Genomic DNA, 24,141 nt, shown 5'->3' on the forward strand with positions numbered 1-24,141 from the left:
GTGAACTTGAAAAGAATATGTATTCTGCTGCTTTTGGATGGAATGCTCTATATATATTAAGTACATTCAATCTGATGTGTCATTTATGGCCAGTGTTTCCTTATTGATTTTCTATCTGGATTATCTGTCCATTGATGTAAGTGGAGTGTTGATGTCCCCTACTATTATTGTGTTATTGTGAATTTCTCTCCTTGTGTCTGTTAATAATTATTTATGTATTTGGTGTTCCTGTGTTGGGTGCATATGTTTACAATTGTTATACCTTCTTCTTGGTTGCTCCCTTGAACATTATGTAATGTCCTTCTTTGTCTCTTGTTACAGTCTTCTTTTAAATTTGATTTTGTCTGATATAAATATTGTGTACCCAAGCATTCTTTTCATTTGTATTTGCATGGAATAACTTTTTCCATTCTCTCACATTCAGTCTGTGTATGTCTTTAGATCTGAAGTGAGTCTCTTGTAGGCAGCATAAATATGAGTCTTGTTTTTGTGTCCATTCAGCCACTCTATGTCTTTTGATTGGAGCATTTAGTTCATTTATATTTAAAGTAATTATTGATACGTATGTACTTACTGCCATTTGGTTAATTGTTTTGGAGTTGTTTTTGCAGTTCTTTTTTGTTCTTTTCTTCTTCTTTTGCTCCCTTCTCTTGTGATTTGATAACCATCTTTACATTATGTTTAGATTCTTTCTCTTTTTTGTATGTGTATATATTATAGATTTTTGGCTTGTGGTTACCATGAGGTTTATATATAGCAATCTATATGTATACATGATTATTTCAAGTTGCTTATCCCTTAAGTTCAAACATATTTTAACAACTCTGCATTTTTACTCCCCCCAACCAGCGTTCACTATTTTTAACCTCATATTTTGTATCTTTTTGTTTTGCTTATCCCTTAACTACTTATTGTGGATACAGATGATTTTACTACTTTTTTCTTTTAACCTTCCTACTAGCTTTATAGGTGGTTGATTTACTTCCTTTACTGTATATATGCCTTTACCAATGAGATTTTTCCTTTTATAAGTTTTATATTTCTAGTTGTGGCCTTTTCTTTTTCTTTTCTACTTAGAAAAGTCCCTTTAACATTTCTTGTAAAGCTGGATTCATGATGCTGAACTCTTTTAGCTTTTGGTTGTCTGTAGAACTTTTGATCTCTCCTTCAAATCTGAAGGAAAGCCTTGCCAGGTAGATTATTCTTAGTTGTAGGTTTTCCTCTTCCATCACTGTAAATATATCATGCCATTCCCTTCTGACCTGCAGAGTTTCTGCTGACAAGTCAGCTGATTGCCTTATGGGCGTTCCTTTGTATGTAACTTGTTGCTTTTCCCTCGCTGCTTTTAATGTTCTCTCTTTATCTATAATTTTTGCCATTTTAATTACAATGTGTTTGGCATGGTCCTCTTTGGCTTGATCCTGTTTGTGACTCTCTGTGCTGCTTGGACCAGAATGTCTGTTTCCTTTCTCAGATTAGGGAAGTTTTCTGCTATTATGTCTTCAAATAATTTCTCTGCCCCTTTATCTCTCTCTTTTATAATACAAATGATAGTATGTTTGATGTCGTTTCAGAGGTCTCTTTTCTTTTTACAGTAAGTCCCCTACATACGGATGAGTTCCATTCTGAGAGCACATTCATAAGTCCAATTTCTAAGTCCAACAAAATTAGCCTAGGCACCCAATTAACACAATTATCTATATAGTACTGTACTGTAATAGGTTTATAATAGTTTTCACACAAATAATACATTAAAAAAACCAAAAAAAAAAGGAAACTTATTTTTTTAATTAATTATTTATTTATTTATTTATGGCTGTGTTGGGTCTTCGTTTCTGTGTGAGGGCTTTCTCCAGTTGCGGCAAGTTGGTTGCCAGACCCTGCCTTGTGTGGAAGCTACTGGCCACTGGTGGCTGGAGCTCTGTCACAGAGCAGCTGGTTCAGAGCCCCTGAGGGCCCAGGGTTGGTGCTGGCTCACTGGTTGGCAGAGCCAGGTCCTAGGGTTTGTGTTTGTGGATCCAGGGGTCCTGCATCTACTGTCCACCTGCTGATGGGCAAGGTAGGTTCCTGACATGGCTGGCTGCAGGGTCAGGGGGTGTCCCAAAGCTGGTGTAGACTGGCTGGTGAGCGGGGCTGGATCCTGCGGTGGCTGGCTGATAATCCTAAGGTGTCTCAAAGCCGGTGTCAGCCTGATAATGGGTGGGGTTAGGTCCTGGGTATAGTACCGGTCCTCCGGTGGGTGGAGTTTGGTCCTGGGGTCTTTGGTTTTTGGGCCCAGGGGTCTGGAGCTGGTGTTTACCCACTGGTGGGTGGGCCTGGGGACCCTCTGGGTGGCTCAGTGTTGGGTGGAGCCAGGTCCCAGTGTCTGTAGCTGCTGGGCCCTAGGGGTCTCGGAGATTGTGCCTGCCCTCTGGTGGATGAGGCTTGTCCCAGTACTAGTGTCAGCCCAGGAGTGGATGGAGCTATGTCCCAGGGTTTCCGGCTGCAGGACCCTGGGGATCCTGAGGCTAGTGCTGGCTCACTATTGCGTAGAGCTGAATTCTGTGGTATTTGGATGCAGGCCCCTGGTGCTCCAGAGTTGGCTTTGGCCAACTAGTGAGCGGGGTCAAGTCCCAGGGGTTCCCTGGGCTAGTGCCAGGTCACTAGTGAATGGAGCTGTATCTTGTGGTCTCTGGCTACAGGGCCCTGGGGGTCCTGTAGCTGGTTTGGCCTGCTGGTGAGCAGGCTGGTTCCTGACATGGCTGGCTGCAAGGCCTAGGGTATCCTGAAGCCGGTGTCAGCCTGCTGGTGGGTGGGGTCAGATCCTCAGGCAATGGCTGAGGCCCAAGGTGTTCCAGAGCTGATGTTTGCCCACTGTTGGGTGGGGGCAGGGCCCAGGTGGTCCTGGGGCCAGTGCTGGTGCATTGTTGGGCAAGGCTGGGTCCTGGGCCCTCTGTAGATGGGTCACATCCTGGTGGCATCTAGGGGCTCAGGGAGTCCTAGTGTAGCTGGCCTGCTGGTGGGTGGGGCTGTGTCCCTGCCCAGCTAGCTGCTGACCTTAGGCATCCAAGTACTTGTTCTGACACCGGGTGGGGTCAGGTCCCGGTGCTAATAAACTCGAGGGAAAACTTCAAAATGGCACTTGCAAGCACCATTGCCTTCATGGTAGAATGAGCTCCTCACAATGGCTGCTGTCAGCATCTATATCCACCAAAGTGAGCTCCAGTTGCCTCCTGCCTCTCTGGGAGACTCTCCAAGATCAGCAAATGGGTCTAACCCAGGCTTCTTTCAAACTGTTGCTTCTTCCCTGGGTTTCAGAGTGAGTGAGATTTTGTGTGTGCCCTTTAAGAGTGGAGTTTCTGTTTCCTACAGCCCTCTGGCTCTCCCAAAAATAAGCCCTGCTGGCCTTCAAAGCCAGATGTTCTGGTGCTCATCTTCCCAGTGCAGGAAACCCCAAAGTGGGGAGACCAGTGTGGGGTTTGGACCCCTCATTCCTTGAGGAGAACCTCTGCAATTATAATTATCCTCCCATTTGTGGGTCCACCCACCTGGAGGTATGAGTTTTGACTATACTGCATCTCTGCAGTCTTCCTACCCATCTTGTTATTGTTTCTTCTTTACATCTTTAATTGTAGAAGATCTTTTCTGCTAGTGTTTAGGTCTTTCTCATCAGTAATTGCTCTGTAAATAGTTGTAATTTTGCTGTGCCTATGGAAGGAGGTGAGCTCAGGGTCTTCCTACTCTACCATCTTGGCTATTTCCCTGAACAGGTATTATTTTTAAAAACCAAAGCAACAATAAACATATGGCCACCTTCACACATGGCCATTTATGTGTGTACTCCTCTATAGGTAACTGTGATAAAGGTGATGATTGACCATTTGTCTTGTTCTCTTCATTACATTATTAACTCCTCAAAGCAAAGACTGTGCTTCTTCATGATGTAACTCTTTCTGTAGAGTGCATGGTGCATGGTGCATCGCTGATGCAGGTAATGATGGCATTGAAGAGGAGGATTCAAATTACATTCCATATAATAATTTTTTTAAATTAATTAATTAATTAATTAATTTTTTGGCTGTGTTGGGTCTTCGTTTCTGTGTGAGGGCTTTCTCTAGTTGCGGCAAGTGGGGACCACTCTTCATCACGGTGCGCGGGCCTCTCACTATCGCAGCCTCTCTTGTTGCGGAGCACAGGCTCCAGACGCACAGGCTCAGTAGTTGTGGCTCACAGGCCCAGTTGCTCCGCAGCACGTGGGATCTTCCCAGACCAGGGCTCGAACCTGTGTCACCTGCATTGGCAGGCAGACTCTCAACCACTGTGCCACCAGGGAAGCCCCCATATAATAATTTATAGGTAAATGGACCTCTTTCCAAACTCTGAAGTCACTCCATAGATGTGTTTTCTGTATTACCTGACATTGTTAAATTAAAAACAATTTTTTTGTAATTTATTTATTTTCTTTATTTTATTTTTGGCTGCGTTGGGTCTTCGTTGCTGCGCGTGGGTTTTTCTCTAGTTGTGGCAAGCGGGGGCTACTCTTTGTTGCAGTGCACGGCCTTCTCATTGTGGTGGCTTCTCTTGTTGTGGAGCACGGGCTCTAGGCACACAGGCTTCAGTAGTTGTGGCACACGGACTCAGTAGTTGTGGCTCACGGGCTCTAGAGTGCAGGCTCAGTAGTTGTGGTGCACGGGCCTAGTTGCTCTGTGGCATGTGGGATCTTCCCGGACCAGGGCTCGAACCAGTGTCCCCTGCATTGGCAGGCAGATTCTTAACCACTGTGCCACCAGGGAAGTCCCCCTGACATTGTTAGAAAGTGACATATTTACAAGTTATATATTTAGAGTTCTCCGATCCCAGTAAAAACTCTTGGTCCTAACAAGGAAAGGTCTGTTCTGTGCTTTTACTTTAGCAGAGGACATGTTTAAACAGTGTGCTAACTGGTGAACTGTTCTGTGTACATGTCCATAAAATTAGCCAGGAGTTTCTTATACTATATTATATCTATTAAGTGGAGAATTTAGCTTTAAATAGTGAGTAGTAAGTAGACTACTCAGTTATATTCCTTTGAGGGACAGGGCTAAAACTATAAAAGAGTAGAAAATAAAATTAATTAAGACATTTAAACTTTGTTTTCACATTAACCAGAAAGAACAACTGGTTTAAATATATGCAGGAGTCACGCAGTTTCTAGCTATTTTCCTCATCAAGACTTGCGGTGAATCTATCCCAGCTGATGAATGACCAACATCCTACTTTGCTTCCAGCATTGTCTTTAATTTTTATATAGGAAAAGAAAAGTTCATCTATGTGAACTCTTTCAACTCCAGCTCTTTCAACTCTTAGAACCGCTGCCACTAGGACTTCTTTGATCTGGACTATGTGATGTGGAGAAGTCTTGCTGCTCTATATTTGCAGACATGACTTTACTAACTTAAATCAGATTTAGCACAAAAATAAGACCTATTAAATTGTAGAGTATTTGCCTGAGAGCTCAGGTGTTAGGAGATTATAGCAAATTAAATACCTCTTTTTGAGTATTTGATTAGTCTTTCCCTTGATATTTTTGGTTTAGGCTAATGTTTCCTGAGTGTATATCAATTTAATTTAATATGAAAGGGCTTTATTTTATCTCATCCAAAGCTGACTCCATGACTTCATTCTATCACTTAAACTTTTCCTCCCATATCACACTCTTTTTAAGTCCCTAAGGACGGGCCTTGGCTGTCCTTGTATTTTTTAGGATTTGTCCTTCTTTTCAAATGCAAAATGGTTTATTCTTATGGAGCATTGGAATTTGATTAAGTCTTCTTATAATGGTCAGAAGTAAATTCTTCCTTTCCTAAATATGGAATTCCAAGAAGAAAAGGGGCATTTACTTGTGAACTGCAGAGTTTTAAATTATTTGTTTAGTTAGGCCTCATTTAAGCACTATGTCAGAATCTTGACAATGCTGGCATACGTCACTGCTGTATTCTGGCAAGATTATCACAGAATATTGCATGAAGAAACTCCAAATTACAAAACCGTTATGATCCTTCCAAAAAGTGACTTTTGACTGCTGAAGATAAATCTCTTAAAGCATGTTTGGCCATTCAATCCTAGACTTTGAAGTGAAAGAAAACCCTCAAACTCTTCCCTTTTGTATTTGATATGTTAGATCACATGTGACACTGAATGCCGGTGTTCAGATCACGTCTCCACCACAAAGGACCCAGTGGGAATGCTTAGCTCTAAAGCAGAAGTAGGCAAACTATGGTCAGATCCAGTCCACTGCCTTTTTCTGAAAGGTGTGTAAGTTAGGAATTTTTTTTTATATTTGTAAATGATCGAAACAAAATCAAAATAATAATAATATTTTGATATATTATTATATATTAAAATTATATGAAATTTAAATTTCAGTGGTTATAAATAAAATTTTATTGGAACACAGCCATGCTCATTCATTTATATATTGTCTATGGTTGCTTTCACTACAATGACAGGATTGAGTACTTGTGATAGAAATCCTATAACCCATAAAACCTAACATATTCACTACTTGCCCTTTGCAGAAAAAGTTTTCTGACCCTGCTCTAAAACCATAGACTTTCCTCTGCATTGTTCCATGGCTGTTCTCAGAGTGTGTTAATTAAAACCTCTATTGGGAGAAGTGAAAAAACAGAGTAATTTCTCTGTGATGATTGTGGTCTTTGGAATCTTTATTGACTCTTTCCACATAAATCTTTGTTCTTTCATAATGTCCTAACATGTCTGTAGCTTATTCCAAGAGAATGTCTAATATATTTTACAACTATGTTCAGTGACTTAAACTAACAATGAAGAATAGAAAGGAAAACTTCTATTTTTTTGTGATTATGATGTATGTAAAACAAATCCTAAAATTCTAAGACACTGCACCGCTAAGAAACTCCACTTATCCTATCTATGTTTAATGCTGTAAAGTACTTGAAAATGCAGCCGTGTATGTGTGTGTGTGTGTGTGTGTGTGTGTGTGTGTGTGTGTGTATACACGCATATGGCTTTATTACTTTTCCCTATCATCAGAGAGACTGGATCTGGAAAATATTGCATTTGTTATCTGTGAAGAAAGGGCAAGTTTCTAATAAAACATAGAATTAAGTCAAAGACTCAAACTGAGCTAAGAGAACTGTAGAAGGGAGAGATAAGAATGTAAGTAGTGTAATTTACAAAATAACCAGGACATGGAACCAACCTAAATGTCCATTGACAGATAAATGGATAGAGAAGATGTGGCACACATATACAATGGACTATTACTCAGCCATAAAAAGAAACGGAACTGAGTTACTTGGAGTGAGGTGGATGGACCTAGAGTCTGTCATACAGAGTGAAGTAAGTCAGAAAGAGAAAAACAAATACCGTATGCTAACACATATATATGGAATCTAAAAAAAAAAATGGTGCTGATGAACCTAGTTGCAGGGCAGCAATTAAGATGTAGACATAGAGAATGGACTTGAGGACACAGGGTGGGAGGGGGAAGCTGGGGTGAAGTGAGAGTAGCATCGACATATATACACTACCGAATGTAAAATGACTAGTGGAAAGCAGCCGCATAGCACAGGGAGATCAGCTCGGTGCTTTGTGATGACCTAGAGGGGTGGGATAGGGAGGGTGCGAGGGAGACTCAAGAGGGAGGGGATATGGGGACATATGTATGCATATGGCTGATTCACTTTGGTGTACAACAGAAACTAACACAGTATTGTGAAGCAATTATACTCCAATAAAGTTCTATTTAAAGAAAAAAACCAAGAATGTAAGTAGTGTATTTGTTGGCTTAAAAAAATAATTTTTCAAGGCATCATCTGACAAGGATGTGATTCTCTAGAACTCACCCCTTCCAAAATTCCTACCATGTGTGTCAAGACAACAAAAGTATCCCTACTCCAAAACTCAGTACCTCAGAATACCTCAGTGATATGGAAAGCTTCATACAGTGGCCGACGGCTTAACTAGACATTGTGTATGATCTACCCATAATTATAGTTTTGGATTCCTCACTCTTCCCAGTGGCTGACCTCAGAAACCACCTCGAAGTGGTTCCTCCTCGAAAATCAACTTCTAGGGTTGTTAGTGTGGTTGACTATAGTGCCCTTGAGTTTTCCCTATGTACTAGCTCACACTCTGTTTGCTCTTAGAAAATGCTCATGAAATTCTACCAACATTGTACTACTACCACATTGTACCATCCCCTTTTCACACATAGGACATTCACCTTTGGACAACCTCTGAGATTCCATCTCATAGATCTGAGAATCCTTAGATGTATCTCCTGCCCATGCTTAAGAAATCATGATGAATTCTGTAAATATCCACCAATGATGGCCTTTGATACAGTACCTGTTAGAAAAGCAACATGTAGCGTTTACAGGGACCAGTGTACAATGTTACAGTCAGCAAGGGTACCCTCTAGAAATCTCTTAAAGTCTTGACAGCTGTGGATACTTGGTTATTATAGCGCTTCTTCTGCCTTGATCTTTTCTCAGGTCTGCATCTATGTGGGGTTCTCACTTTTATCTGCTTCAGCCCTATTTTTCCCAGGATCCTTGGAAGTCATTGATGAAAAATGTTAAGACTCATCCATCATTTCTCTTTTATTTCTCCTTTATTCCCCCCTTATTCCCCAAATACATTCTTAACAATTCTGGTTCCTACATGCCTCGTCTACCTAACATCTTTCTTTACTCTCAAAACCACTAACTTAGTTTGTCATTTTGAGGCTGTACTATTACAATTGCCTCCTAAGTAGTTTGTCTATTTCCTATAATCTGGAGCCTATGAACTCATAAGAGAACTATGCATCGGCTTCAAAATGTCTTTAAATCTTTCAAAATTGTACCTATACATAGCATTCTGAATGACTAAAGGGTTAATAGTGTGGAATATTAATTGTTCATTGAAAAATAAGTGCCTTAGGGTCTGCAGCTTGACTTCCGTTGGCTGAGATGCAATTGTATTGGATCAGGGCTGATACTGACTGATTTTGATATCCTTTTTCTGCACTATTTCTCTTCATGGCACTTATCACTTGCACCAGTAGGCTGTAACTTCAAAAACAAAAAAAAGGTGGCCAGGATTTTAGGTCTACTTCACTGCTGTTGTATTCACTAAGCAGGTGACTTGATTGTTTGGTTAGTTGATCAATTAAAAAGAAAATTGTGGGGCTGGGAGCTAGTAATGATCGGTCCTGATTAATAGATATGTAACAATTCTAGCATTTGTTTATCGTTGATATGCATATGAGTGAGTTTCAAAATACATGAGCTCAGGAGTTCGCTGGTGGCCTAATGGTTAGGATTCCAGACTTTCACTGCCATGGCCTGGGGTTCAATCCCTGGTCGGGGAACTGAGATCCCGAGAGCCACAGGGAGTGGCCAAAAAACAGCAACAACAACAACAAAACCTGAGTTGTTATGATTGTCAGGTGATATAGGATGTAAAATCTTAGACTGGATTTGTCGGTGTTAGTTGCTCTGACTTAGGGGTGAAATGAAAAGTGGCACAGTTGATATGTTAAGGATGAGGAGTAAGAGGTACGTAAATACCAAAAAGGGTAACGAGCCATGTCAATGACAGAGATGGGGGAGATGTAAATTCCCAGGGGTGATGTAAAGGGTAAAAAAAGATGTATATTTATTGTCATGTTTACTAGAAAAAAATATCAAACCTGTGAATTTACTGATATTATTGTTTAGGGAAAGACTTAGAAAAAAGAAGGGAGGAGTGATTTAAAGAAAAATATTAGATAAACTATAGTGAGAGGTAATTCAAATGGCAAACCATCCTGAAGGCGTAGGTGAAACACAGTTTATAATCCAGGATGCACAGGGTTAGGAGTTCAGGTTAACTCCAGATGTGAGTCTGGTAATTCATACACATAGTCAACCTCAGCTTCTTCTTCTATAAAATAGAGTTATTATCATTGAGTTTTACTTATTTCTTGGAAACATTAAATGAAGCCATATTCAAACATGAAAGTGATTTGTACACCGTAAGAATCTATAGAAACAAATTGCATTATTAAGTATGGTTAGAAAGGAGACTGGTCAGACTTTAACCCTTGATATGCTGTGGAGCCTCCAAATTTTACAACAGTGTAAATGTAAACAGAAGTGGAGGAGGCTGGGAAAGGTAGGGCTTAAGAACAGGGGCCTTAGAGGTTTAAAATTAATTCAGTATTGTATTCTGGCTCTTAATTATTTCAGAGTATCACCTGAAAATGGGTATAATTTTAATGCCTACCTCATAAGAATATGTCTGAGAATTAAGCAACACATATAAAGCTTCTGGCACATATATGCCCTGACTACAATAGCAATGATTATTATTCCTATTTTTATTATTAAATAGGGCAAGTTGAACTAGAATTAGTCCCAACATGCCTTTCAAGTTTCTAATAATTCTGGCAGATTAAATAAAAAGTAGAAAATACAGGGAGAACTCTGACACAAAGCAGTTCTAGAAATATCTCTCATTAAAACCCTTAAAACAAGCAAACATTCCTAACAGGAGTTCTTTTTGAAACTGACAGCAAAAAAAAATGACCCCATGTAACCATCCTGGGAAAAAAAAAGGAGCATAACATGCTACGGTCATCTTTCTGTGATTCATCCTAGCAAGGGTCTGGGAGTCCAGATCTTGGTTAGAAATTGACAAAAGAGTATGAAGCCATGAGGTTGGTCACCAAGGAGCTTTGGAAGAAAAACTGTGGATGCGAAGAATCCACAAATATGCCGTATTTCCCAAGCAAGCTTCTAAGTCTAGAGATCACCTGTGAATTTTTAACGTAAAGAACCATGTCGGCTGTGCAGAACTAAAGACCATGTTCACATCACACATACATCTAGAGTTACTCCTGAGTCCCTGATTCTAGAATTCGACCACGGTCACTGACTCACTTATTACTAACTATAAATCACTTGAATGTTTAGCTACTGGATATGGGACATTCCCGATGTTTGGCTAAGTGAGGCAGCTGCAGCTTTGTGGCTAAACATTCAGGCTGGAGAGCCAGGCTGCCTGGGTTTGAATCAACTTCGGCTTCTCTGCTTACAAGCTGGCAATGACCTGTGGGGAGTCACTCACCTTTCTGTGCCTAACCTGTAAAATGAAAATGACACAAACATTTTCCTTTTAGGTTTTTTGGTGTTTTGGGTGAGGTTTAAATGAGTCAATATTTGTAAAATGCTTATAATAGTATTGCCACAGGGTAAACCCCATTGTCATTATAAGAAGTTATTTCCTTAAACCAGCAGTCCTCAAATTTTGCTGCATGGGAATCATCTGGAAGGCTTGTTTACACACAGACGCCAGGCCTCATCCCTGAAGTTGCTGATTCTGTGGGTCTGGGATGGAGCCTGAGAATTTGTGTTTTTTTTAACAAGGTCCAGGATAACGCTGACGTTGCTGATCCCAGAACCACACCCTGAGAATCACTGCTCAAAAACGTTCATTTCAAATTTTCATCAAAAGTTTAAATGCAGTGTAACTAAAGTGAAAAGGGTCATTTTAGTTATACTAAGCGTTTATGAGTCAAGATATTGGGAGCCCTGTCTCCAATACAGGCACTATTAAATGAGGTCTGAGTTGCTAGGGGCGATTCTGGAGGCTATCTTCATGGATGGCGGGGGTGGAGATGAGAGAGGGGGACGCAACTCAAACAGAAAAAAAAAAGAGAGAAAAGAAAAAAAAGTATTTAAACCCAGCGCCCTGGTAATCCCGCTCACAGGAGAGATTTCTCCAGTTGGGTCAAACAGAAAATTCAAACTGCAGGTATCATAGGTTATCATGGCTACCTCTCAGCCTTCAGACAGAACTTTGATGAACCTCAGAATTGAGAACAGCTCGTGGTGATTCAAGCAAGTCCTTAAACCGAAAGATTTACCCACCACCTGTCAACAGGTGGAGGAGGTAAACGTGGGCGTAAAGGTCCCGCCGCGGCTGAAACTGACCTGCCCACCAGCCAGAACGCGCCTGAGAAATCCAGGGAATTAGAGAAAGAGGAGGAAAGAAGACAGAAGGCGAGCAGACATCCGCGCGTTCTGAAAAATAAAGAGGAGTCTGGTGGTCGTTTATAATCCGCGTGCGATGGAGCCTCGGCGCAGTCCCCAGACACATAAATCAGCGTCGCCCCGCCTCGCCTTCCCTCCCTCAGCTCTGGGCGGTCCCTGCGCCCCGGGCAGCTGAACCCAGGACACGCCGGCGGCGGGAGCCCATTGGTCACCTGGGCAGAGAGGTGAGCGGCTCTGGCCGTCCTTCCCGGGGAAGGGGACAGGACCCATGCCCGGGCCAGGGGCAGCGGAGAGGGGGCTTGGCGTGGGAATGCAGCTAGTCCTGGGGCCCGAGCCAGGGCAGGGCCAGCAGAGTGGGAGGGGTGAGGGTCGGCTGGGGTGGAGCACGCGCCAGGGGGAGGAGGATTACAGCAAAAAGGAGAAAGTCGCTTCTTCGGGGACCGATGCCAAGCAAAAGACAAACTCTGAGCAAAGATTCACCAGTAGGTGGAGGCCCTTATTGTGGGCACTTATGACAGATTTGCCCAAAAAGGATAAGGGAGGAGAAGCTCCTGGGGCTTGGGGGCAAAAGGGAGTGATATTAATACATATCTTTAAATGACAACTTTAAGGGGAATTTAAGCACACCGTTGAGGGAGGAGAAAGGACATTTTAAAACCTCCACTTTGCTTTTTGTTTCTGTAGCAACAGTTATAAAGGCACGCTGCTGATTCCTGTGAGCTCCGGTTATCGAGCTGCGGCTGGGGGGTGCCCCAGGTCTCTCTCCAGAGTAATACCCCTGAGCTGCAAGCCAGAAAGACCAAGCCACTGGCTCCACTTTGGAGCAGAGAACTTTTCCTTACTCAGGTTTGGATACGATCTTCCATTTCTTGGGAAGATTTTCAGTCTCTGCCTATGTCAGGAGAGGATTTAGGACCAGGACAGAAGAGCTCAGGTATTGTCAATTTCTATCTACTTCATCATACACATTTTCAGGTTTAAGTTTGTGGGAATCCACTATCCACGTGTTCCTTTAGACTTTTGAGTCTCCTTTCAATAACTCTCAAGTGGGCATACCCGTAACTTCTATTCTTCTAGCTGGATGAGAGAACTACCTTCATCCTATTGTTCCTTTCTTTGCTTACCTAATGATAAGAAAGTGGAAATGCTGTCTTCAATCATACGACATTTATTTAAAATGTTTGTAACCAGACGGTTACAATGACAAAATTTGTCATGTGATTAATCCTATAGTAAATTTTAATTTGGGCTATATTCTAATAATTCCATTATCTTTCTATCTATATGGAGATACAAGCAATTCAGCATTCATGTTATTTTAAATGTGGTTTATAGCTAAAGGATGGTTGCTGGTAGAATCTAAAAGAAACCGTTCTATGAAGGTCACTTTTCTTAGAGAAGCATAATAAAGATGTTATTACAATCTTTGTATATTCTGAATTTCAGGCAAAAACTAGGATTGGATCCTTGGGCTTGACCCACATGTGGGTAACAGATACCATTTTTCCAACAAGCTGAGCATATTTCTTCCCTGGTTATGCTCCCCCACCCCCATGGCAGACGTGAGGAGGGAGGAGGAGGAGAAGGGACCAAGAAAAGAGGCAGAGGGATGTTCTAAGCAGAGCAAAAGCAGACAGCATATTGCCTGCGAGGGGTCAGCGTGGCCCACTGTGCCGCAGGTGCAAGACTCAAGCCCGCTCAGCCGGTCAGTTACTATTACTTATGGTCATCATCTGGCAGTGACATGTACAATGTGTCTTTTTTGGCAAGGACTTGAGGACATGTTAGGAAGAGATTTATTCATCCTTTCAGTGGATTATTACGGCTCTTAAAAATGTTTTTGAAGAAGGTTTAATAAAATGAAAAAACAAACATTATATGTTCAATGATAAAAATGTGTTATGAAATTTCATTTGATCATATATATGCAGTAACATACAACCCAATATGTAAAAGGCTGGAAGGAGTACAGCAAAATGTTATTGATTATATCTGGGTGGTGGGAAGTATGAGTAATTTTATTTTCTTTTTTCTACTTATTTACAGCTTCTAAATTTTCTGTTGCACATGTATTAGTTTTATAATCAGTTTTTTAAAGTCTAAAAAACTAAAGCATAAACAGGAAACTAAGCCTTATGTATTTCAGTTGTCACAATATCTGCATTATGGTTTCCACTTTCCTTTTTTAATGAATCTCTAAGTAATAGGGATTGCTGCTTTTCATTAAGAAGTGAAAAGCTGTAAAGGAATTTCACAGCAATAAATATCCTGATTGATCACAAGGATCCAAATGAGGCCAGCATACACTACAGCTTTGTAAAGAGTAAGCTTTACCATAAAAGTTGTGAGTGAAATTGGCCCCTTACGACCTTTCAGGAAGGTCTCCCAGATTACCAGTTACTGTGTGTGGTCTACGGGAACTTTGCTCAAACCATATTTATAACTCCGAGGTATGATGTTTTTTCAGGATGAAGGTGAAAAGCAGGGGAAGCACCAGCTTACTGGTCTCCTTCGCTGCAGTCTGCCTGGTGGTCTTCCCCGGGGGCAGGGCCTGTCCTCGCCGCTGTGCCTGTTACGTGCCTACAGAGGTGCACTGCACGTTTCGGTACCTGACCTCCATCCCACACAGCCTCCCGCACAACGTGGAACGTATCAATCTAGGGTGCGCAGGGGCCCTTGTCTTGCTTCCTTCTCAAGGAGGGATTGATTACACTGGTGACCTGTCCTCAAAACACTTGTGACTTTGGGAGATTAAGCACAATTCTTTTAACAATATTTCTCTTCTGAAATGAGTACATGAGGATCTTAAGCTTGCTGGGGCAATAAAAAAATTTTTTCTGGTAAACTTTTACTAGGAGAAAGTTCTTCTAGAACCCATAGTCACTCATGGTAGGCTGAGAGGCCCATGATTATAGAAAAGCTTCATTCTGGCTACATTTTTGCTGGATAATAATATAGCTCTGGTTAAGAATTAGTGTTATGATAAGAGGTAACAGGACAACTGGAAGCGTCCTCTTATACATAAAAGATATATACGAAAACTCAACTAGATCGTTTTCTAAGGCCCTTGGATTTTTTTTTCCATAGAAACTGACTTATTTAAAAGGCTTTTAAAATGCGTAAATTAAATCTGCTAAAAGGCGACTGTATAAAAGTTCATGAAAAACTGTGTGTGTGAATGCACATACAAGCAGACTCAACATCATTTATTTGACATTAGTGGTCGCCTACTATGGGCCAAACACAATGATGGTACCAGGGATACAGTGATGAACAAGATATATTATTCATTTCTAGAAACCCTAGTTAAAGGGAGAAGACAGTTGTATAATTAGTACAATTTAATAAGAACTATAATAGAGCGTACGAAGTGCCTTGGGAACAATCACTAATAATAATAGCTAACATTGTGTCCTGGCACTGAGCTAAGCACTCTTCATGTATGCATTCATTTAATCCTCATAACCCGTTTGAAGTAGGTTCTATTATTTGCATTTTATAGACAAGGAAACTGAGGCACAGAAAGGTTACTGATTTAACCCAGGGTCAGCCCTACTCCCAGGTACCTGAGTTCATAATTGTACCCAAAACATTTGGCTTCAGAGCCCAGGTTTCTTAACCATTACTTCATAATGATGAATTACACCTGGGGGAACAAGGCGGCCATGTTATTAGAGAATGGGCTGGGTCTTAACAGTGTTCACAAATAGAGAGGGCTAGAGTCAAAGGCATTCCAACCTGCAGGAACAGCATATGTACAAAGGTTTGAAAATGAGAAGGGATATGGCATTTTCCAGGAATCTGAGTAGGATGATTGTAACTGAGACTGCAAGGGCTGGGTTGGAGGGGCTGACCTTCTGTGGCATCTGATGAATTCCAACAATATTTCAAGCATTGGATTATCTCCTTAGAGCACAAGGAATAAAAAGGGGGCGGGGAGTGAAATTCAGTTCCATGTTTGTGTTTGTTGGGTTTTGCTTTGACATTTGAACTTTAGTTGACAGACTTGGCTTATGCCTAGAATGATGCTTTTATTTCAGATACAACAGTTTGGTTAGATTGACAGAAACGGATTTTTCTGGCCTAAACAAGTTGGAGTTACTAATGCTACACAGCAATGGCATTCACACAATCCCTCCTAAGACCTTCTCAGACTTGCAGGCCTTGCAGGTGAGACTGATGTGGGGAAGGGGCAGGTTAATGAGGTGAGATGTGCCTCCAGAAGCTACCTGTTCCTAGAGAACCCCCAAATCAACACTCTGTAAATTAGATGTAGACATCAAGGGAAAATGTCAAATAACTGATTTCTTTTTCAGTGCAACTGTATGTGGAAATTAGAATAATAAGAAAATTCTGATGTTCTCATACCTCAGGCTCATAGAAAGAAAAAAATTATCAATGCCCAAGGATTACTAAACCTTTAAAATTTAATCCTAAAAGGCCACTTCTAGTCATGTTCATCTGGGAATTGAATGTAGTTTCTAAAAATAATTTCTGTCTTTACATAGAAGTTAGCTTTCTATAGAGCAATATACTTTTAAGTTTCACTTTACTTATGCACTGTCTTATTCAAAAAATTTTTTAAAGTTACGGGGACTTCCAAGAATGCATCGAATATTGTAAGAATTACCACCCCAGTAGGTAAGAAAGCAAAAGGTAGAAGAAATCTTAGGAACAAGAACAAAGGGAATGCAGGGAACTGCAGGCATAAAGATCAGTATGTCTGCTGTAAGTAGGACTTGAGGCTTTTGAGAAGCTAACTCAATTTTTCAGTAAATTAAAAAATAAAACTACTGTTCAGGAAAAGTACAACCACGTCTGATTTTAAATTAGAAAAAAAAAAAATGTTTCCCAAAGCTCCTCATAGAAGAGATACAGTGCAATAAAATAGTCAGTTCTATCCTTAGAAAAGATAAAATGCCAGTGTGCAGTGTGAGCCTTTTCACATCACACTAAGCCTCTGTAAAACCATAGATTTAAGTCTAGATATGTGATTCTGTTGGTTTGGCTTAATCAAGCTTTATTTGGAATATATATCTTCAGAGGATTAGATGGAATACATTTCCTTCATGGAATTCACACATATTTGTTTTCTTGACCAGGTTTTCCATAGATATTGATGAACGTTGAGTTTGATAATATTTGGGGCAAAGCTGGTTCATGTTGTCAATTTCAATTTTCTTTGCTTATTAGGGAACTTGGCATTCCAGAAAAGCATTCTCAACAGAGATGACAGATTAGGTCAAATTAGGAAAATATGATGATAAATCATTGTTTTTGCTAGCATTTCTTTTTCTTTTCTTTTTGGGAGAAGGAGCGTGTTCAGTTGGTAACTGGAGAAGGAATTGGAGAATACCCACACACTATTGAAATATTGAAAAACTATTTTAATTTCAATTCAAAATCAATTAAAAATCGTATTACTCATAATAGCTAAAAAGTAAAATACACCCAAATGTCCACTGACTCATAAATGGATAAACAAAATATATTACATGTATACAGTGGAATATAACTCAGTAATAAGAAGGCATGAAGGACTGATACATGCTACAACAGTGTTGGGTCTTGGAAATATTATGCTAATTGGAAAAAGCCAGACCCAAAAGACCACATGTTGTATCGTCCATTATTTAAAATGTTGACAATAGGCAAATCCACAGAAACAAAGTAAATTAGTGGTTTTCTAGGGCTAGGAGGAGGCGGGGAATGACTGCTAATGGGTATCAGTTTTTATTTTGGGGTGATGAAAATGTTCTAAAATTAGATAGTGGAGATGGTTGCACAACCTTGTGAATATACGAAAAGCCACTGAATTGTACGGTTTAAAAAAGATGGATTTGGGGGACTTCCCTGGTGGTCAAGTGGTTGAGACTTCACCTTGCAATACAGGGGGTGGTGCGGGTTTGATCCCTGGTCGGGGAGCTAAGAGCCCACATGCCTCGTGGCCAAAAAACCAAGACAAAAAACAGAAGCAATATTGTAACAAATTCAATAAAGACTTTAAAAATGGTCCAAATCAAAAAAAAAAACTTTAAAAAAAATAAATAAAAAGGTGGATTTTTATGGCATGTGAATTGTATCTCAGTAAAGCCATTTAATTAATTAATTAATTTATTTTTGGCTGCGTTGGGTCTTTGTTGCTGCGCACAGGCTTTCCCTAGTTGCGGCTAGTGGGGGCTACTCTTTGTTGCGGTGCACAGGCTTCTCATTGCGGTGGCTTCTCTTGTTGCAGAGCATGGGCTCTAGGTGCACGGGCTTCAGTAGTGGTGGCTCACGGGCTCTAGAGCACAGGCTCAGTAGTTGTGGTGCACAGGCTTAGTTGCTCCGCAGCATGTGGGATCTTCCAGGACCAGGAATCGAACCCATGTCCCCTGCATTGGCTGGCGGATTCTTAACCACTGTGCCACCAGGAAAGTCCAAAGCCATTTTAAATGTGAAAGATAAAATCATATTTCTTATGAAAAATTCAGGTTCAAGAAATCTTAAGTTTACTTGAAATGTCAAGATACTTTTGTATATGGTTGAAAATTTCCATGATACGTTTTTTAAAAAAGTATACCATATACAAAAATAGAATAATATAATGATCCCCAATGCAGCATCACCCGGCTTCAGTAGTTATCAACACATAACAGGTCTTGTTTCACCTGTGTCTCCACCCACTACTTTTCTACTTCATTGCATTGTTTTGAAACAAATCTGAGATATCATAATGTTTCATCTATAAGTACTTCAATTTATATGTCAAAGTTATGGAATCTTTTAAAATGAACCATAATATCATTATTATACCTTAAAATTATAGCAGTAATTCCTCAATATCATAAACTGTTCATGAATATTCTAATTTCCCTGATGTTCTCATACTTGATTTGCAACTGGTTTGTTTGAATTAGGATCCAAACAAGGTACACACACTGCATTGGATTAATCTCAACGTATGTTTTATTATGGATATGATTTTCCTTTTTGTCATAATTCCTTTGACAAAATAAGTGTGTTCTTTTTACTCTTAGGTCTTAAAAATGAGCTATAACAAAGTTCGAAAACTTCAGAAGGACACTTTCTATGGTCTCAGGAGCTTGACACGGTTGCATATGGACCACAACAATATCGAGTTTATAAACCCAGAGGTTTTTTATGGACTCACCTCTCTCCGACTGGTGCAGTTGGAAGGCAACCAGCTCACTAAGCTTCATCCAGATACATTTGTCTCCTTGTGCTACCTCCGGATATTTAAAACATCTTTCATTAAGTACCTATACTTGTCTGATAACTTTCTGAGCTCCATCCCTCAAGAGATGGTCACCTATATGCCTGATCTGGAAAGCCTTTATCTTCATGGGAATCCCTGGACCTGTGATTGTCATTTGAAATGGTTGTCTGACTGGATACGGGAGAAGCCAGGTACCTAGACTGTTTCTTTCTTTGTCCTAATTCAGTAGAAGAAATCTGCCTGGAGGTGTTTCATCAGTAAGTAGGGAGTGCCAAGGTAATTTAGCTGGAAAGAAAATGAAAGCTCAATAAAAATTCAATGAGAATGAACTCTCTTAATTCATTAATGAATAACCTTTCATTAATTCAGGTCAACTATCCAATCATCACTCCTGGCTTTTAGCAAGATTGGGAAATAAGAACGTATTGTGTGTTACTCTTCCCTACTTACCACAAGGCATAAAAGCCCTTCCCTCTTATCGTCCCTTCAGTCACTCGATCAATACATATTTTTTGGAGTTCTATTCAAGGCCCTGTGCCCAGTGATGCAACTACCAAGAGCACTGTCTCTGCTCTAACTACACTTCTGGTGGGATACAGATAAGCAGACAATCAGAGTGTAAAACATGCTTTGATGGGGAGAGTAGAATTTACCAAGAAGAGGGCAAGATCCATTCAGTCACTGAGTAGTTATTGTAAACTTATTATGTACAAGAGGCCAGAGAGAACATAGGGATCCAAAAGTGAACAGAACTGATCAAGGTCCCTGCCTTCATGGAGCTTACATTCTTGTTGGGGAAAATGGACAAACAACTAATTGCACTATTGTTAAAATCTGATTAATCATTTCAGTTAATCAAGTCCTTAGGTAATGACTGAAAGGAGTCCATTGATTTTGGCATCAAAGGGGTGGTTGGTTACTTTGGAAAGATCGATGAGAGCTGGATTGCTGTGCAGGGGGGAGGGGGAGGCAGGGCCACAGTTGACTCTGGAGAGGTTTGGCTTGAGGTGAAGGAGGAATGGTGGCCGCCAGATGGGAATGTGCCACCACTCAGGACCCTGAGCATCAGAGAGGCCTGAGCATGTTTAAGGTGAGACGAGATTATTGAGGAGGAGAAGGTAGCAACATTGCAGAAGGAGCAGATCATCAATGGAGCAAGTCCCCTGAGATGACTGGAGGGCAAGAGACCCAGCCACAGGGGAGGGATTTTCCTTAGGAGGTAGGAGAGAAAAGGACTAGATTGGCACAGAGGCGAGTTCCTGGGTCTAGTGGAGGAGAGTAAGAAAGTTCTTATCTGATGGCTTTTCCTTCTTCGTGACGTTGTGGGAGAGGGTGCTAGGAAGGGGTCAAGGTCGGAAGCTTGAGAAACGTGGGAAAAGTTTGAAGTTGCTGTGGTGAAATATATATATATTGTGTGTGTGTATATATATAGTGTGTATATATATATAGATAGATAGATACACAGTTGTACGTATGTATGTATGTATATATATGTAGTCAATATAATTAGTCAAAAAGTGAACTACTTTAGGCCAATAGACACCACCTTTGCTCTTCAAGAGTTTGCAGTCTTGTAGGTAAATATGACGAACACATAAAAAGATAATAAGGCTATGGATGAAAAACATCAAAATGTTTATATTAAAGATTTAGTTCTATAGGAGCCGGAGTCAGTAAGTTACTTCTGCCTTGACTAAAATGGAGGAAAATTGTGCTGGGGCACAAAAGGTATACCAAAAGGACAGGAAGGAATAATAGGGAGCGAGCAGAAAGGTAACATATACTCAGTTTGTGTTTGACATTGTGCTCGATGCTTCCTATTTAATCCTCACAATAATCCTCAATTTACAGATGAAGAAACTGAGGCTTAGAAAAGCTGGGTATCTTGAGCTAGTCATTTAGACTAGTCTTTTATGCATCAGTTTTCTCACCTGTAACATAGGGATAATAATAATTGGAAAAAATAATTAAAATAATACATATAAAGTGCTTAGCACAATGTATGACACAAAGTAAGCACTCAACAAATGTGAAGTATTATCATGATTTTCATTTCCACCCAGCTCACACAGCTAGAAAGTAGAAAAGTAGAAACTGAAAAGTCCAGACCTTTTTCTATAACATATTTGGGATGGAGAAACTGCTTTGTACATAAAAACAGATAGGATAAGTCTCATGAAGAGGGCAGTGAATAGCCCAATTTGCCTGGCATGGAGTCAGTATAGACTGGCAAGGTATTTTGGTTTTTTTAAATTTAAGTAGAGTTGAAGTAGAGTTGATTTGAATTGTTGTGTTAGTTTCTGGTGTACAGCAAAGTGATTCTGTTATATATATATATATATATATATATATATATATATATATGTATATATATATATATATCCTTTTTCATATTCTTTTCTATTAGAGTTTATTACAAGATATTGAATATTGTTCCTTGTGCTATACGGTAGGACATTGTTGTTTATTTTATATGTAGTACTGTTCCTGTTAATCCCAAATGCCTTATTTATATACCCCCTTTCCCCTTTGGTAACCATAAGTTTGTTTTCTAAGTCTGTGGGTCTGCTTCTGTTTTGTAAATAAGTTCATTTGTGTCATATTTTAGATTATCCACACATAAGTGATACCATATGGTATTTGTCTTTCTCTGAGTTACTTCGCTTAGTATAATCTCTAGGTCCATCTATGTTGTTGCAAATGGCATTATTTCATTCTTTTTTATGGCTGAATAATATTCCATTGTGTGTGTGTGTATATATATATATATATATATATATATATATACCATATCTTCTTTATCCATTCATCTGTCAACTGACATGTCTTGGCTATTGTAAAAAGTGCTGCTGTGAACATTGGGGTGCACGTGCCTTTTTGAATTAGAGTTTTCTCCAGATATATGCCCAGGAGTGGGATTGCTGGATCATATGGTAACTCTGTTTTAAGTTTTTTTAAGGAATCTCCAGTATGTTTTCCATACTGGCTGCACCAATTACAACAGCGTAGGAGGGTTCCCTTTTCTCTTCACCCTCTCTAGCATTTATTATTTAGAGACTGTTTTGAACCCAACTGTGGGGAGTGCTGAATGCCAGACTAAATTTTTTTATTTTATCCTATCGACAAAAGGGAGATTTTACAGTGGAAGATTTGAACGCAGGGTTTCCCAATAAAATGCTTTTTAGGGATGGCCAATCTGTGAGCAGTGGAGAGGATGGACCTGGGGAAGGGAGTGAAGGGGGGACCCAACTAGGAAGTGCTCATGGTGTTTCATGTCTGGGGAATGAGAAATTGAATTATGAGGTGACCACACCTGGAAGTAGCTTCACAGATACCTAACAGGCAGTAGGGACTGAGCAGGGGTTTCCCAATACTTTCTAATGCTATGGAGAAATAAAGGAGAATGAGGAATGAGAAAGAACTGCTGGATTTTCATGTGGTTCCTAGCTGGACTACAGGGAGAGGATGGTGAGCAAATGGGGAAACTCATCTGAGAAAGGTAGAAGTGAAAGAAGTAATAAGATTTTGCCCATAGGGAGAAGTGAGTCTGTGCTCAGTTCCTACAAAGTGTTAAACCTACTTGCCATTTTGCTAGTTACATGCTCTGGTAATAAAATCAGGCTAATATATATGGTTAGCAGCTAACATTTCATCAGGTGGAGTATGCCACTGACTGTTAGATATCCAGTTATTTTACATACCAAAGAATTTTTTAAATGACCTAATAGAGCCCAGGAATTGCCAAACTAGAGCCCACAGGCCAATTCCAGCCCTGTACAAGCTTTCGTAAGTAGAGTTTTATTGGAACACAGTCATGCCCGGTTCTTTACATATCATCTATGGCTGCTTTGGTGCTATGGTGGCATAGTCGAGCCGTTTTGTCAGAGACCTCTGGTCCACAAAACGTAAAATCTTCACTGTCTGGCCCTTTACATAAAAAGTTTGCTGACCCTGGCCTAGAGAACAAAGTCCAAGCTCGTTGGCCCATCATGCCAGCTCTTCCCAGCATGCTCCTTGCTGAGTCTCAGTCTCATCTCCTTCCTTTCCAGCTCTCATCACAGACACACTGCACACTGTTTTACCACCTCATACCTGCTCCTTCCCAGTCTGGAGCACTTTTCTGCCTGATGGGCTCCCAGCCACAAACTGCTCAGCACTCATTCCTACTAGGAAGGGGTGTTGCCTTTCCTATGTCTAATTTATCTATCTCTATCCCCTAGAAAGTGCCTAGAACATAGTATTCAGTTTTTGTTAAGATTTTATCAATTAGCTAGCCATTTGGATGGTGACTACAGATGAGTCCAGCAGCCACCTATGGTCTTTTTTTTAATTGGACTATAGTTGTTTTACAATGTTGTGTTAGTTTCAAGTGTACAGCAAAGTGATTCAGTTTATGTATACATATACCTATTCTTTTTCAAATTCTTTTCCCATTTAGGTTATTACAGAATATTCAGCATAGTTCCCTGTGCTACACAGTAGGTCCTTGTTGGTTATGTAGTTTATATACAGTAGTATGTATATGTCAATCCCAAACTCCCAATTTATCCCTCCACTCCACCTTTCAGCTTTGGTAACCATAAGTTTGTTTTCTATGTCTGTGAGTCTGTTTCTGTTTTGTAAATAAGTTCATTTGTATCATTTTTTTAGATTCTGCATATGAATGATAACATGATATTTGTCTTTCTCTGTCTGACTTACTTCACTTAGTATTATACTCTCCATGTACATCCATCTTGCTGCAAATGGCATTATTTCATTCTTTTCAATGGCTGAGTATTATTCCACTGTATATATGTACCACATATTCTTTATCCATTCATCTGTCAATGGATATTTAGGTTGCTTCCATGTCTTGCCTATTGTAATGAACATTGGGGTGCATGTATCCTTTCTAAGAAT

At 40.2% G+C, this 24,141-nt stretch overlaps 1 protein-coding gene across 2 annotated transcripts in view; it reads left to right on the forward strand.

Moving 5' to 3' along the window:
* Window positions 1-12,186: 12,186 nt before the first annotated feature.
* The window catches only part of IGSF10 (immunoglobulin superfamily member 10), a 42,126-nt gene continuing 30,171 nt past the window's right edge, over window positions 12,187-24,141 (forward strand). The window contains exons 1-5 of one of the 2 annotated variants that reach the window (XM_059920103.1): window positions 12,187-12,244; window positions 12,705-12,954; window positions 14,488-14,682; window positions 16,061-16,190; window positions 19,040-19,430. In XM_059920103.1, coding sequence (XP_059776086.1) covers window positions 14,489-14,682; window positions 16,061-16,190; window positions 19,040-19,430 — 715 coding nt within the window. In that variant the 5' untranslated portion in view covers window positions 12,187-12,244; window positions 12,705-12,954; window position 14,488. Of the gene's footprint in view, window positions 12,245-12,476; window positions 12,503-12,704; window positions 12,955-14,487; window positions 14,683-16,060; window positions 16,191-19,039; window positions 19,431-24,141 lie in introns of those variants that run through there. The other variant, XM_059920104.1, reaches the window with a different exon arrangement.

Source organism: Balaenoptera ricei, chromosome 4, assembly GCF_028023285.1.
Source record: "Balaenoptera ricei isolate mBalRic1 chromosome 4, mBalRic1.hap2, whole genome shotgun sequence".
Taxonomy (NCBI): domain Eukaryota; kingdom Metazoa; phylum Chordata; class Mammalia; order Artiodactyla; family Balaenopteridae; genus Balaenoptera; species Balaenoptera ricei.